This window comes from Rutilus rutilus (assembly GCF_951802725.1).
Source record: "Rutilus rutilus genome assembly, chromosome: 22".
In the NCBI taxonomy this organism is placed as follows: Eukaryota; Metazoa; Chordata; class Actinopteri; order Cypriniformes; family Leuciscidae; genus Rutilus; species Rutilus rutilus.
The window spans coordinates 15,148,085-15,165,276 of record NC_140227.1 but is presented as its reverse complement, the minus strand read 5'-3'; the positions used below and the strand labels follow the sequence as shown (position 1 = coordinate 15,165,276).

Below are 17,192 nucleotides of genomic sequence, written 5' to 3'. Positions count from 1 at the left end.
TCACATGTCATCTAAAAAAATCATAGGAGTTTTCAATTAAAGAACAGTTTACCTAAAAATCTTTGCTTCCAGCCTTCCAGGGGTTGATTTTTTTATTCAAACTAAAATAATTTAGCTTATAAACGTCATTTAGTATGATTTATAAGCTGACATTTTGTACTCTCAAAATGTAATTTTGGTCCCCACAACGTAGAGGAATACCTGGACCACATTTACACACACACAAAAGAAAATGTCACTAGTGAGCAGAATATTGTTGTACTTAATTTCAAGTCAAGCTGTAATTGTGTCAAATTATGACAAACATATAAAATGCTTAAAAATGTTGCCTTAATGGGACAAAGAGTCTGCCATTTTACACCACAAAATTGTACGTTCCAAAATGTCATTTCCATCATTTTCATGGTGATTGAAAATGATGGAAATAAGACTGGACATAAAACTGTGGTGGTCATTTTTTTAAGTGTATTATACAGTGGGTAACACTTTATAATAACGTTCAGTTGTAAGTCATTTATAAGTGGTTAGTTAATGATGAACTAATCATTTATAAAACATTCATAAATTATTAGCAAGTGATATACTAACATTTCATGTATGTTTTGTAAAATTCGTTACAAGTCATTTACAAGTGATTGAAACATGAAACATGACTATGTGTTTCATAAATGTTTAATAAATGATGTTAAATTTTTTTTTTATGTTTTGCTCACAGTGGTTAAAGACTCCATGTGTTTCAGAGAAGACAGCTGTCTATACCCTCACCAGTCAGCACTTACACTGCAGCACACACTACAGTGTTCAACACCTGTTATAGATGTGTAAACGCATGAATAAATCATTTACAACACTTTCTGCATCCCCTAATCTAAAGTGTAAACTATTCATCACTTGTAAATGTCTTACACTTCATTCGTAGATTAACACTTCAAGAATCAAAAAGGCATAAGATCTACGAATGTTATCTATGAATGTATATGTAACACATTTACAAGTGATGAATAGTTTACACTTTAGATTAGGGGAAGCAGAAAGTGTTATAAATCATTTACAAATCATTTGTAAACTATTCATCACTTGTAAATGTGTTACACTTACTTGTTACAAATGATACTTACCTGTTACAAATGATCTGTACGTGTATTCAAGGCATTTACAACACTTTCTGCACCCTCTAATTGCTACATACATACATACAAAAAATAAATAAAAATAACATTATTTATTAAACATTTATGAAACGCATATTCATGTTTTGTAAATGATTAGTTAATAATTTACTAATCAATTGTAAATTACTTAAAACTTAATCTACAAAACGTACAAACAATAATTAACGTATAACTTATTAATCATTTATGAACGCATAGTCATGTTTCGTAAATAATTAGTTAATCATTTACTAATCACTTGTAAATAACTTGTAACATAATTTACAAACCATACATAAAAGGTTAGTATATCACTTGCTAATCATTTATGAATGTTTTGTAAATGATTAGTTCATCATTAACTAACCACTTATAAATGACTTACAACTGAACGTTATTATAAAGTGTTACCAATAATAACCCAATTTAAAACAGCAGATACTTTATGAAAAACTCAGCTTGGCTGACTGAGGTGTTAAGCAGTGTTGGGAATCTTTCCATTACCTCATCACCTCATCTTTTTCATCTTCCCTCAGTCTCTCACTCCCTGTCTCTCATCCCAGTGGACAAAAGCCACATCTGTTACACACAGAGTGAGTGCAGCTATACAGGGACGGCTGAGGCTGAGGCTCAGGGCAGTGGACTCGAGTTGGCACGTTGTCTTTCATGATTAAATCACCTCAGTGAGCTTTGACGTGTCCTGTGCTGCAGCCTTTCCATATGTAATTCATTAATTTACGGTGCTCTTTTCTAAAGAACCAGATAAACATCTTTCTCTGTATTCACACTATTGGTGTTTAAAGATGAAAATTTCACAAAAGAAGATATTTTGATAAATGCTGTTTTTGTCCATATTGTGAAAGTCAATGGGGTTCAAAATTACCACATTGGACCCCAGTGAGTCAATGATGACAGAATTTACATTTTCTGTGAAATATCCCTTTAAGATCAGCTAATTCCACTTTTTCCTCTTTGTACATCTAGTGTTCTAAAATCCCCAAATTCTCAATAGTACGGCTTAATTGAAGTTTATTCAAAATCTTTTGCTAGTCTAATTCTGTAAGATAAGTCAAAGCCAGTCATTTCTGGGAAATTAGTGCTATCTTATCATTTCAGACCTTGTATTAGAAAATATTTCTCTGGCAATTCTTCTGTGATTCTTTATCCTCCAAATGGTGAATTCATATTAATAAAACTACAGAGAGCAGATGGTCCATTTAAGCAATTAAAAGGCTAAAACATTAAGATCTGAAATGAGGGTGAATTCCAACAATAGACAGCTGATGATCCCGTGCCACCGCATTAGTGCTGATGGACTCGGGACAATGCGATCCAAACGTCATTCCCAAATTCCACACTTATTCATAACTCGCTCGTCTGAAGGTCTCTGGATGGGGGATCTCTGGGCGCCCTTTAACAGATGAGTTGATTCAAGGGCAGGGATTGTAAATTGAGATGCTTCTCAGGTAGACGTTCCCCACGGAGTCCATCAGCAGATTCCTGCCCCTTCCAGGTGCCATGTAAGCAAAGCTGGCAGAATCTTCCGTTCACCCTTCTTCCCCTGCCCGGCTAGTGTCACTCAGGCTGTCAGAGTACAATACCAAGCCTTCAGTCTTCACCGCCACCACTGTTTCCATCTGACACATAACAATGGCTGTCCTGGGACGTTCAATCACACCAGCAGCTGCTCTCAACCTCACAGCTTCCTCTCTCTGGCAGCTCGTGTCCTCTCATGCTTCCTACTCCTCCGCCGTTTCTGGCTGGCTGATTCCCAGGGCAAGCGACGCATGGCAAGTTAATTTTGAAAGAATCTCTGGGTGGTATGAGTCCATCTCTCTTGTAAGTTCTGCCTAAAACAGAGGCACATTTCTTACACGCGCATCTGCAAACCCATTTCCATTAGTGAATGCTCTGCTGGGCATCATACTCAAAAGGTCTATTCTGGAAAACTTCACTGGAGACACTTGCATTTTATCCACGGTGAGATGAAAAGTGAACTGTCAAAGAATCAAATGTTACCCATCATGCACTGCAAACATGTATGAGCATTTCAGATGAAGTATGTGGTGTGCATGTGGTAAGTCTAATTTTGCTGAATCATCCAATCAGGAAAATAGTATAGTTTCCTCAGAGTATAGACGGGACAGGGTCATACACACAAACACAAAACACCATCAGGGCAACGCATGACACTAAAATAATGGATTAAATGGACCAAAAATCGTACCCTATACAAAAGCTTGGGGACGGTAAAATTTTAAGCCTCCTATTGTCACGGAGTCACTCACACCATTCACTCAGCCATCAGCACCAGATCAGAAGCACTCGTTCTTCATCACCGGATTTCTAATCACCTGCACCTGTTTACCCTCATCACCCTCACCATATCAAGCCTGCACTCCCTCCAGTACACTGTCTGGTCTCGCCACACGTTACACAGACTCTTCCTTGCTCTCACCAGATATTCCCAGCATTCCCGTACCTGATCTTCATCTTCATCCTCATCTTCGTCTTCTTCAGTAGTCTGCAGTCATCGGATCCTCATAACCTACATATGTCTTCGTTCCTAGATCTACATCATCCTCAACCTCACTTCCTTCATCTTCATTTGCGTTACAATCAGCTAAGTCCTACGTGTCATCTAGTAATACCATCTTTCACCTGTTGTGTTCTGTTTTGCTCCCGCTCTGTCAATATACTCTGTTTATTTTACATCCACCGTCTGTTCCCGTCTGTGTCGTGACACTTATGCTCACCACAGCTGCATTTATTTGATTAAAAAAATATCAATATTGTGAAAGTATACATTTTTTTATTATATTTTATTATACTATTTGAATGTATTTTACAATGTAATTTATTCCTGTGATGGAACTTACTGACCAAAAAAAAAAAAAAAAAAAAAAAAAAAGCAATAGTGTATATAATAAACTATTTTAATAAGAATTAAACTACATGCAGAAACTTCTGGTAATGTCATTTATAGAATTGTTTGTGCCATTACACCATTTGTACTTTTCTCAGCATTGTAATGTAACTTAAAGGTTAACCAATTATTAGGTTTTTACTCCAGCATTTGCGCATTCTGTAAAAAAAAAAAAATATATATATAATAGAGTTTCTACAACTTGCATCGCCAGACTAGGCATTGTCTTGTTTATAACATAAAAAAGTAGGAAAAGGGGACCAAGGCAAACAATTCAAAGCACTACAATATTGCAAATGGAACACACATTCTAAAAGGAGGGCAAACTAACCTATTAAGGGAATGAGCGATCTTTAAAGCGGTACTCTAGGTAGTCAGCACAGAGGCTCTTAGCCCTAGAGTGTTGGTATGCTGCATGTGGGCTCTATGAGGGTGATGGAGTGTACACATACCTGTGGCTCAAATGATCGATGCCAGGCTTTCGTGCCAGGCTGAGTGGAACTGACTCAAACACACCCTGTACTACTCGGCCCCTCTGTCCTCCCGTCAACCCAGCCCAGCTGTGGTTGTAAAGATGGGGTTGAAAAATGAGCAGAGGATGTGATAAGCTTTGTGGAACGAACTCCCAAGACTCCTCAGCCTGCAGAAAAAGAGAGTTCGGCCCGGGCCCGAGGTCCTACGGGACCTGGAGGCGTAGAGAAGCGTGACACCGCAGATACAACAGCCCTGGCCTTACAGAGGGACCTGGGGATTTCAAGTGTGCTTGTACTGCAGCTGGAGACCATCAGACAGCACTGGTACCCAACTCTCACACCCCATCAATTTACGTCTGCCTCCACAGATTTAAGCTGGCATCAGGGGGCTACTTGAGTTTAGTTTTCGTATGAAATCTAGCTCAAACTAACGATGTCCGTAGCTGTTATTTCACTGGAACGCCAACTTGGTAAAGGCTTGCAGGTGACTGCAGGTCACGTGATATTAAGGAAACTCTCAAGAGGCATTAGGATTCATTAATATTAGCTTTAGAGTCACGCCGAGCTCATGGAAGGCAGGAAACGGCAACCCTTACGGCATCATTACAGGGCCAATGTGACTAAGAACTCGAACTGTTTGGAAAGTAGGGCATATTTATAGAAGATGTCCTCTAGAGGATTAGGTGACTGTGAGTGTGAAAGTTCTGCACGTCGGCAGAATAAATCTAATTTTTACTCTCTATAACATACATGACAGAATTATGGATTATGAACAAAAATGTAGCCTACTTCGTTGTATCAACAAATCACTAAACGCATTTACAAATGATCTTTTTAATGTACAGTTTGAGTTAAATTGTCAGAATCACACTGAATTAATCAACGAATCAATTAAACGACTCAAAATGCTACACGTTTTAAGGCATAAATCCGGAAGCGGGATAAAATCAAGAAAATGTGCATTTACACAGAGTGTGTAATGCTTCTCTGAAGCGGCATAAATGCATTTACACAGGAATTAAAATCGTGGGAAACGATGCTTTGAACATTACTATTTTAAAACTACAGTTTTAACAAAGTGTTATAAAATAAAGTGTTTAATTAAAAAATAATGAAAAAATAAACTCAAAATAAATAAAAAAATCTGCATTTTTCAATTATTTCCTCTCTGTGCTATATCTCACGCTTTGTTGTTAGTCATAATTCCGTCTCCCTGATAATTATTTTCTAATTTCTTACAATGACGTTTAGGGCGGCACAAGTTCGCGTTCATTTACACTGAACAGTATCAGAGTCACATTTGATTCTAGGGGCTGAGGTGTCTCAAACTGCCTTTTATGTGGCATTGCCTCTCTACAAAGAATTTTGAGCAGCAAATTTAGAAACAGAGCCGCTTTAGAGCAGCCTTAACTAGGCTGTGTAAAGATGCCTTTATTAATGGAGTGCTTATTGCTTATTATTGTTTAGTGCTTATTAAATTCATGAAAAGCAGATTTCTTCTTGTTTTAAAGAAAAGTGGAAGTTAATGTGTAGTAACTGTGTAGTAAAGAAACATCAAAGCTGTTGATTGAGCTTAACTTGTATTGAACACGGAATTCTCCAATTAATTTACTTAAAGTTCTGTCATGAAACTCTAGATGCCGCAGGCTGATGGGTCCTTAACACAACCTGCTGACAATCATTAAGCATAGCGTCAGTTCTGGCAGGTCACGTTAGTCAAGCTCACATCAGCTGACTCACAGCTGATACACGTCTACCTATAGGAATACGACGCCTATCACTAGGCGCGTTTCCATTAAAGATTTGCGCAAAACCTTTGTGATTTTTTTTCTAAATATCGACAAAAAACTATTGCGAAATGACCCTGTTTCCATTAACCGATGTTATGCGACTAAAACGTCTTTTTTTTTTCTCGCGATAAGTCATTCCAAAAATCATGGCAACGGACGTTGGTAAGTTTTTTTATATATATATATATATATATATATATATATATATATATATATATATATATATATATATATCACAGCCACGTACCGCACTAGACATTATTATTATTAATGGAAGGAAACGTAGGCGTGTTATCCAAGCATTAATGGCAAGGAAAGAACCTTATACTGTGAGCGGCACATATGAGGTGTTTCTGTTTTTTTCTCACTCATTTCTGCTCCGAGGTCTTGATTGTGGCATTTCTTTGAGGTTTAGAATCCAGTATTTCTGTCATTCTTTTGTCTTATATGAATTTAATAAAGAACTCTGTCTCGTATTCTGTCCAAACACACCGCGCCTTCTAAGTCAGGTGACCTGTAAATGCGCAAATCTGTTTCCATTGCAGTTTTGCAAAATATTCCTTTTTCGAATTGCCTGAAAAACCACCTCATGCGAGGGCAAAAACTTTTTTGCGAAATTGACGTGTTTCCATTGAGCGTATTTTCAATTCGCAATTTCAATTTGCGCAATTTGAAGGGTAATGGAAACGTGGCTACTGTATACATATGTAAGCTCCTTCAGTATTATCAGCAGCTATCACGTTTCTCAGGAGCTAATTACCCTCCTCCATCCCCAGCTCCTCCTCTCGTTAATCAGTATGGCATTCTGATTCCCCTTGAATCAGAATAAATTCTCGTATTATGTTGTACTTTAAAATCTTGAATTAATGATATCTGCAATATATTCATGTTGGTTCTGTTCTGTTTACCCTAAGGGGGGTTATTGCTAGGCTGCATGGATGCACAGGGAGTTCTTAGCAGTTTGTAGCACACTTTCAGTTCCTCTGAAACCCTCCACCTTCCCCAGCTCCACCTGTATAGATCTGCTACAGGTAATTTCATATATGCTATTTGTGCAACAGCAGCATGTCTTACATTCACACAGCAGTGTGTCTATGTATAGGCAATAGCAAGTCTCTGTACATGCTCTGAAGCAGCAGCAGCAATAATCAAAGGCTGCACAAATATTATCATCATCAGCATCAATAATCAACAGCAGCAGCAACAACATCATCATCATCATCATCATCATCCACAGCAGCAGTAGCGTAGCAGATCTATTCAGCAAGACCAAATACATTAATTTGGGGTTCAGAATACACAATATTTTTGTCTGTTTACAATAATCACTGTGTCAGATTATGCGATTTTGACTCCTAAATTCTTGTTGTGTTGTGGACAAGAAATATGTCAGACTACACGTTGCTTCCCACCCAAGCATCGTCCACACTAAATTGCTATTAACAAGTCAATAAACAGTTGCGAAAAATACAACTTTTTGTCTTACCTAATTTTAGTAGCCGTCGTCTCCCTTCCTTGTACCTGACTGTGATGCATTACAAACCTCCGCCAAGAAATTTCTATCCATGTTATTCCTCTCTTGTTATGCCAAGCATGCTTAATCCACTCATTATTTCAGCTTCAAAAGTCCACTTGATGTCACGGTAACAGATGACAAATGCAACTTTGCAGATTTGCATTTCGACTCGAGTTAACTCGCATAATAACTTTGACTGTTTGCACTTTTGAACTATAATAACAATTGCTCGTTCAGTGCAATGGCCGCTGACGTTAGCATTATTTATTTGCTATCATCTCTGTGCTCTCTGCACCGGGTTGGACCACCAAAACTTTAAGATTAAACAAGACGGTTCATTCATATTATTATAAAAATGGGAGAAAGTGTAAAGTGCGGCTTGGCGGAATAAGTCCCGCCTTTAAAGAGCCAATCGTCAATTGGTAAAGTCATTGTGTCACTGCAGAAGCTCTGGTTGCCATAGAAACATGACATGCTTGAGACTGCACATTTGCGTTAGCTGCCTGGAGCAACCTGAACCTGAACCTTTTTAACGCAATTTGTGTTTTTTTTTACTTATTTCCCGGCTCACACTTTTCTTATCCTAATTTTACAAGTTGCAAGTTACAAAAAACACACAAGCAGTGCTGACTGACTCTGATCACGGCCGGCTGTTCTTCGAGTCCGATCAACTCGGGTAAAATCGACACACAATTTTAAACAGAACCGGGACCCGAAGTAATAGATTGGGACCTGACCTAGACCCAGCTGACCATTTAAAATATGTTACTCTCTACTCACCATTTACAAATCTTTTTTCACTTTGCCGTGGTAGTCCCACGAGGAAACATCATTAAGGCAGGAGTATTGTTGCCATAGCTCCATGAACCTTTCATCCATGGCATAATTCCACCTACTAGTCTCAGCCTCAGACATCACGCCCACGGACCAATAGCTGAACGACTGATGCATAAGGCACACATAACTGGAAACACTTCAGGATTTTCAAAGTCGTCATCTGATTGGTTGAATTTTACAGGATGTCCGGGAGACGTGTGTACTGTGTTCTTTAACGGTCTGCCTGGAAACAAACCGCCATGACGCCAATCCTCCTCTTGGAAGAAGAAAGCGTCGTGTTTACAACTGTTACAATGAGCGCTTACCAGGATCAACTAAACGCTGGATTTTTCAAAAGTATGTGAATTGTTGCAGTAAACTTGCACAAATTTCTTGAATGAATAATTGATTAGATGCACACCGGTCTGTTATTGTAGGGACATCAACTTTACATTTTCACGCCCCTAAACATGAACTGTAATAGGTTGTGTTACATGTCAGTCAGACGGCCTCTGGGCGGTCCTTGGCCAATGAAAGCTGTGATGGAGTCCAGACCTCCTGCCGTCAGCCTGAAGGTTTGGCTACACAAGACTAAACCAATACCATCGTTGCTCCATCGTTTTGCCATGTTTGAAAGCTGTGCTCCTATTGGTCAATGTCACAGATGTGACGGAACTCGTCGAGGAGGACCGAAAAAATAAAAATAAACATGCTAGTCTTTCTGTCATGACGTTGTGAAGCATCGCAGACATTATAATCTGTCGTTTATGAATCACTACTACACTATACGTAAAACAGACTGTGTAAAAATCAGACTGATATTGTGTAGTCTGATCACAGCATTACATTGTCATATCCAGTCCCATGCTAAACTCTTGTCATGATAGAAATAACAAAGAACAATATTTTTTGAGAATTTATTAATCTAGGTGAATTTAAAGTTGCGTAAAATAAAATTGTATTAACAAATAAACTAATTTAAAGGTGCTGTATGTAGGATCCAGCGGCCTCTAGCGGTGATGTTTCAGATTGCAACAACAGCGCTCGTGCTCGTGAAAAGCAATAAAGTTTCAACTGTAGTCTTTCACATCAGATAACGTTAGCAAATGGTCGGCGTTAGCTGGCGAACTAATGATGTCTAACTTGAGTCAACTAAAGCACAAAATCACAATATATTTTACATGCTTTGAAGTATTGTTAGCTTACCTGTCCAAAAGATTCAAGCCAACTCAGGGTCTGTTTTTATACCTAAAACAAAGCGGAGGTCTCTCCATAATTCAAACGCTCTGCCAATGTTGATCCGTGTTTTCGTCCTGAGTCGATCCGATTGACGTTTGGCCTGACGAGCTTCAGCAGATACATTTTTTTTTTTGGGGAGTTTGTGTTGGAGTCTGTGTTGTGCTGGAGGCAGGTCGTTTTTTGGTGTTATCAGACTCCATGTCGTTAGCTGCAGTGCCGTCGCAATAGACTGTATATATAAAACGGAGAGGCTCGGGAGCGCGCATGCACGTCACATCCGGTGGATTTCGCAGAAAATCCGACCCGGAGACTTCACATAAAAATAGGAATACTGCCCTTCAGAGGTAATAGCAAAACGCGAAAAGTGGATCATTGTAATGTGTGATAACAACCCCTTCACAGACGGGCAATAAAAAAAGGATTCATTTTATAAAAAAAGTTACATACAGCACCTTTAATATAGTAATCTAAATAAACTTACATTACCAAATTTAGTTTGATTGTTAGTTGATGATAATTAATGCATTAACACATGTAAACGAATGAAAATGTGAATGAAATTTCAACGAATTAACTTTATTGTACACTGTTACCCTTTTTCTGACACCAGTGTGTGAGAGTGTGTGTATATTTGAATGCTTTTCACAGCCTGAGATCTATCTTGTTTTGTTATTCAGGGAAGTTTCCCAACCTTTCTGCCCATTGTTCTGAGAAATATGATATTTTGACACTTCCAAATCTGCTCGCTGAATTCAAAACCGCACTAAATATTTACAGCCGTATATAATGTTCCTGTACATACTCTTTTGAATGTGTAGTTGGAGGAGACAAGACAATGAACGGACACTTTGAGAGCCTTTCATCTATAGTAGCATGCGTTGTTGTCCCACAACTCTTTGTGTCATTGTCATTGTGTCTTCAAGTGGCCTGAATAATTCATGGTGCAGAACAATATCTCCTTGACTGTGATGAGGAACTTTAATGATGCTCATATTTCTTTCTGCCGTTAATGCTGTGGCCATAACTGGCAGAGAGAGAGAGAGAATAAAGCCTGTTTCATCTATATTTTATAACATTTTCACAGGGTTTGTTGTTGAATCTAAGCATGCATGTTTTTCCTCTACAGACTGCCGGGGTGGGGAACAGGCTGTCAGAAGCCATGCAATCAATGTCTGTGGATTGGAACATGAAATCAAAATGGAATTTTCCAAAATGGAAATTTACTTTCTTCATACACATTCCTCATCTTAATGTAAATGATTGATCAGTACATAAAAAAAGGCTGACTTCATTATCTTCACTTCCTCTTTCTGTGCAACAAATTACTTAGTTGCTTAGACAGCATGAGTTACTGGATAACATTAACCATTAGCCAAATAGTATTCAGTCTGGATTCATTCTAGTATGTAATGCCCTTTTTTATGTGTGATCCAATCAATTTCCAAAAACAAAACAAAAACGAATTTACACCTAAATTCATCCCAAGTAACAGTTAGCAAATCGGAATTCATGTTGACTAAGGCCCCGTCCACACTACTGCGTTTTCGTTTAGAAACGGAGAATTAAAACGAATACGATCTCCGTCCACACCAGCGTTTTAGCTGCGTATTAGAATTGATCTCCGTCCACATTAAAACGACTGAAAACGCGGATCACGTGACCATTCACCAACACTGGGCATGCGCGAGCCGGTGTAAACACAACTTCATTGATAAAATTATCCCACCATGCGCTGGTTCTTCCCGGGTTAACCCAAAACCGACGCTCCATGTACACGGTCGATACCGGGAATTGTCAAACGTAAACTATTTTATCGGGAATTGTCAGTTGCACACGGGAATTGTCACATTGTCACTATTTTACCGGGAATTGTCACAGATCGCTCGAATAATAGCTTGCCTCCGGCGCATGTAGGCAGTTAGCATTGTAAAATGCAGAATTTACTTGCACAACAGCTGCTAGAAAAGATATAGCCTACGCCATGACTGATGACACCCAATCATAGATCCGAGCGTGAGCCTCTACTACGTCATCGTTTCTAAAGTCCTCCGTTTTGACCCGTCCACACTAAAACGCCCTCCGGAGATTCAAAACGAAAAACGGGTCGGCAGCGTTTCTAAACTTCTCCGTTTTGGGTCTCCATTTTTGCCGTTTTAGTGTGGACGGGAGGTGCAAACGTAGCAAAAGGTCTCCGTTTTTAAACGAAAACGCAGTAGTGTGGACGGGGCTTAAGTATTTCAAGGGTTAGTGGTAGTTTAAGAAGTGGCTTTTGAGAGTAACATTGCAGACACCAAAATAAATAAAATCCCATTTTCTACATTTTTCTATAGTCACATTTTACTATTGTTAAGTGACATCTTTCTTTACATTATTTTAAAGGCACACTATGCAGTTTCCGTTTTTCTCAAACAGCGACCCCTGGAGTCGCTGTGGAGTACTTGTATTTAACGTTACTGTCGTAAATACCACTCACGCAGAGCCGTCTCTGCACTCTTCCGACCGCGCTTTCTTCGTTTTCTTCGTCGACTCTGCCATGATTCACGTCTGAAATACGTGCTAGTGTCTTCCATAGAGGCTACTTCATATGTTGTTGATGTATGTGACGTCGTGCCGTAAAGCAAGTCGCGAGATTTGTCGGGGCGCCACCTCTCAAACCTGCATTGCTGGTTTGCAATGTTTGAAAGCTGTGCCATTAAAGCAGTGACTAAGAAATAGGTTTGTTTATCGCATACACTTGAAAAATGCAAAAAAAGAAAAGAAAAAAGATTTAGCATAAACAAGCTGCCAATAACCAGAAAATATGACTTTTGAAGTTGTTTGTTTTGCTTCCTCACAGCATTTGTCTCTTGAGTTATGATTTGTGTAGCTGTGCAATTAGCACTTGAAAGTTAAGCAAGAAAGACTTCCACTCAAAACAAAATCCTAATGACAGTTATAGGCATTCAACACTGCAGTACCTGATAAACCAGCCAGCCAACAACAAACGAAATAATCACTAATGCACTTTTGTAGTGAAAGGAGGAGGATAGTCTTACCTTGGCAATATTCTCATGGAGTTTGAAGGCTGGATCCAAGGTCTCTCTTAATGAAGACTCAGGAGGGAAAAATGCCTCAGAGAGAAAACATGCTCTCTAGGTTTAAAAAAAAAAGGAGACAACAAACATGAAGAATAAAAATTAAAACATACACCCATACAAGGTTGTCAAAATAGGTAGGCTTAACTGTCATAATACACATCTGAAATTGAAGTATAGTAGATCCTTGAAAATGTCTATTAAAGTCACGTTTTCTGTAAAACACACAGCAATAATAAAACAATAGAAACTTCCAAATAGCACTGACCATTTGATGGCTGGATGACAATTGGCTGATGATTTTATTCAATGTGAAATGATTGAAAGATTTCCAGTAATTTTTGACCGGATATTTTTTTTTATCTGACAAAAAAAAGTCATTTTATGAGTCTAAGTGGTCATCACACTTCGGCTGTTCGCACTTCGCAGTCAAAATTGACCGCCCATAGGAAACGAATGAGAAAGTCTGTGCTTCATTTAGAGAAACAAGTCAGGAGGAACTAGCTTTGTGTTTTATGTTTATTGTTGTTATTGTTTACCCTTTGCTTAATTAGTGTAAAGTCACATAGGATGCCGTGAGCCGCTGTATCCCTGTAGGTAAAGAAAAATACAAGGATAAAGCAGCCCTGAGTAAGTGAAAAAATGACACTCAAATATGAATAAAATAAGATATATTCTAATTAGGTTAGGAAAAAAACACTTTGAGCTGTGGGGGGAAAAAACAGATGCCAGCAGATTAAGTCATAAAATTAAGAAATAGGCAGGCAAAACACTAAATCCCAAGGATACCACTGACTGTTTAAGACTGTTTGAATCCAATCTCTATACTCAGCCTGCAGAAATGTCTGTCTTCCTTCAATCAGCTTCCCCTTCCAAATATAAGTAAAGCTGATCAGGAAGCACTGAAATCTGAAATGACTATTCTAGAGATACCTGTTGCAATCATAGGCTTTCCTACTGGGAAGGCCCTTGGGCCAGATGGCTCTGGTATTGAATTTTATTTTGGAAAAATATGCCAGATTATCGCACCTCTTACGCTAAAGATCTGACAGACAGCAAAAGCCTTTATCTACACTATTTTCTTACTTTTAAAGACAGACAAAGATTAAACGTATTGCTCTTTGAGAAAACTTAAAATAGGCATGATCACTAAACCTCGTCAGGAGTTTTGCACTCAGATCAAACAGGCTTTGCAAACATTTTTAAAAGTATGAATATTCAATTCATTTATTAAAATTGTATTGAAATGAAAAATTAACAGCCATTAGCAACAGTAATGATCCAGTTTTTTTTAAATGCAGAAATCTATTGGGCTTCTATGGATAAAAATAACTAATAAATGGAAAAATTCCAATAGGGTCCTCACACCAACTAGCTCCAGCTTTTAGTTAGTCACTTGGGTAACAAATTAGCCATTTTTGTTTGACACTTCCAAAAAAATTGCAACAAAACAAAATAAAACACACACACACAAAAAAAAATAAGGTTGGTGCCCCTATCATTTTGAGGTAATCCCATAGGCGCTACATCGCTAACATCGCTAATTTAATGGGTTCTATTGTCATGTCGCATCGCGCCACTCGCGTCCGGTGTAGACGTTGTAATGGGGACCAAAAAATGTCACCACAAGGACAAGGAATTCAGATACTGCCATTTTTGTGGGGACATATTGTTTGAGGTCCAGGGTTTACCTGAACCACACAAACACACACAGAGTTTACTGAAAAAAAATCGAAGAGCAAAAATGAGAAACGCATGCAAGCCAAAATTGAGAATGTCATGAGGCGTCGTCAACTTGATAGCCGCTGTTTGTGTCTTTCTCTTTGTAGTGGATGCACAGAGAGGCACAACAAAGACTGATTTGCGTTGAATATTGGAGCCATTACACCAAGAGCCTGTCTTCCCACACAGCTTTTCACCTCACTTGAGAGCGGATCCTGCTGTTTTCAAGCACGGTATAGCCTCGCTAGGGGTTATTACATCGGCGATTGTGTGGCAACATCTCCAGTAAGTTCGTTTGAGGTGAGCTTGCACAAGCTAAATGCGAACGCAGATCACTTTTGTCTGTATCCCACCACTCTTCACTAGCCTAAAGAACAGTCATGCACACAAACTGGGTTCTCTAATATGGGTGTTCGGTTACAAGAAGGCAAGCTGGGCTTTTCATGTAGCCATCTGAATAGAAACCAGCAATTTTGCTCATATATCTGACAGAAGGCTGGCACTCTTCAAATAGATAAACACATGGCTCTCAGGATAATAACCGAGCTTCCAGACCATGGCTACATGTGAATGGGGCTGTGCTTGGGTTACTCAGGAATGATATCTCAGGCAGGTGAATTGGTTTCTCTTGAGTGAGCGAGCAGGAAACCTCTAGGCTCACTTCGGGAAGAGTCTACAGGTTTAAATGTGATCTGACAGTCAAACCCCAACCAGCTGAAGCTACTATAAGCCAGGGAAACGCTCGCTGTTTATTCTGCACACACAAAACGACCTTGTTGCGAGTGGAGTGGCCAGTCCACTGGCAATTCTGCAACAAGCAATTAAAATTCAACAGCCTCATATTACTGTTTAGAGACCCAATAAAACGTAATTTGCTATACAAAACGCTTTTCTCACAAATAAGATAATAAAAATTCCTGGATATCTTTATTCAGTCATTAAACCCAAACAGCAATAAATGTGTAAACAGGGTCTATTTTAATCTCTGGTAAAACACCCAAACTTTACTTTAAATTAGCTTAGTTTGTGCTGGAAGTCTTACAGGTTCTTAAATTAAATCGTACTGCTTTCAAACAAACAAACAAAATAACAGATGAGCAAGAGTTGTGCAGTATTTTTGAGTAAAGAAGTATTTTTGTCTGGTTTTCCATTGAAAATGCCTAAAAAATAAAAACCTTGAAACTTGATACATTTTGAAACACCAGCATTGATAAGATATGAGCACTTTTTTTTATTGTTTTATTGTTTTATTTTTAAGAATGTGTCTTTAACACAAGTGTGTTTTGTGTTACTGTGCTGGGAAATTTTAAGTATAAACAAGTTAATAAATAAGTTTGACAAAATACAATTATTTTTAAGATAAAATTTATGAAGTCTACAGTCTTATGCAGTGTTGCTTCAGCAGTTAATTCATGTATATTATTAATTTATTTTTAAAATGAAAAATAAATAAACAAATGAATTTGAATAGTAGTGTTTTTCTTTTTTTTCCTGTTTAAATTCAGTTAGATCCCAATCCACCATTTTATCCACAATTTATCCAAAAAAAACCCACTCATATTTTAAAGGAAGACAACAGAGAATGGGTTGAAACTAAAGTCTAACATTTACACTATTGTTCAAAAGTTTGAAGTCAGTAAGATTTAAAAAAATTATTATACTTTTATTCAGCAAGGATGTAAAAAAAACCCCGCAAAAGTAATGGTAAGGACATTTATAATATAATGTTTCTATGTCAAATAAATGCTGTTGTTATGTCTTTCTATTCATCAAAGAAACCAGACAAAAATGTATCATGGTTTCTACAAAAACATTAAGCATCACAACTGTTTTCAACATTGATAATACTAATAAATATTTCTTGAGCACCAATTCAGTATATTAGAATAAACTGTTACTTTAAAGAGATAGTTTACATTGACTTACATAGCCATTGACTGTCACAGGTCAATGGCTACCGTCAGCTGTCTGCTTACCAGCATTCTTCAAAATATCTTCTTTTGTGTTCAACAAAAGAAAGAAACTCATACAGGTTTGGAACAACTTAAGGGTGAGTAAGTCATGACAAAAATGTCCTTTTTGTTTAAACTATCCCTTTAAATTGTAATAATATTTCAATATATTACAGTTTTTACTATATTTTTGTTTAAATCAACATGGACACGGTGAGCTTATTTTAAGCATTCTTGCAGACCTCAATTTTTTTTAATGCTAGTGCACATTTATTTGTAATGTAATGTATTAAATGTAATAGTATCCAGAATTTACAAATAAACAATTTAAATGATTGTGGGGATGTGACAACAACCAAAATGTGTGTGTGTGTGTGTGTGTTTGTAAGACAGAAACATATAGAAAAAGGACTAGTTTGGCAGAAAGCTGGAGCAGAAAGAAATAATCACAGTCTCACTGTCATGGCAAGCGGGACACACGCTGTTTATGTAAGCTGGAAAATGAGGCTTTGAATGCAGTAATCAGCGTGTGG

General features: G+C 38.0%; 1 protein-coding gene across 1 annotated transcript in view; it reads right to left on the bottom strand.

Annotated features, from left to right (window-relative positions):
- The window catches only part of naaladl2 (N-acetylated alpha-linked acidic dipeptidase like 2), a gene marked incomplete at its 3' end in the record, with an annotated part of 289,380 nt that overhangs the window by 51,303 nt on the left and 220,885 nt on the right, over window positions 1–17,192 (bottom strand). The window contains exon 11 of the mRNA XM_084394580.1: window positions 12,947–13,042. Coding sequence (XP_084250706.1) covers window positions 12,947–13,042 — 96 coding nt within the window. The remainder of the gene's footprint in view (window positions 1–12,946; window positions 13,043–17,192) is intronic.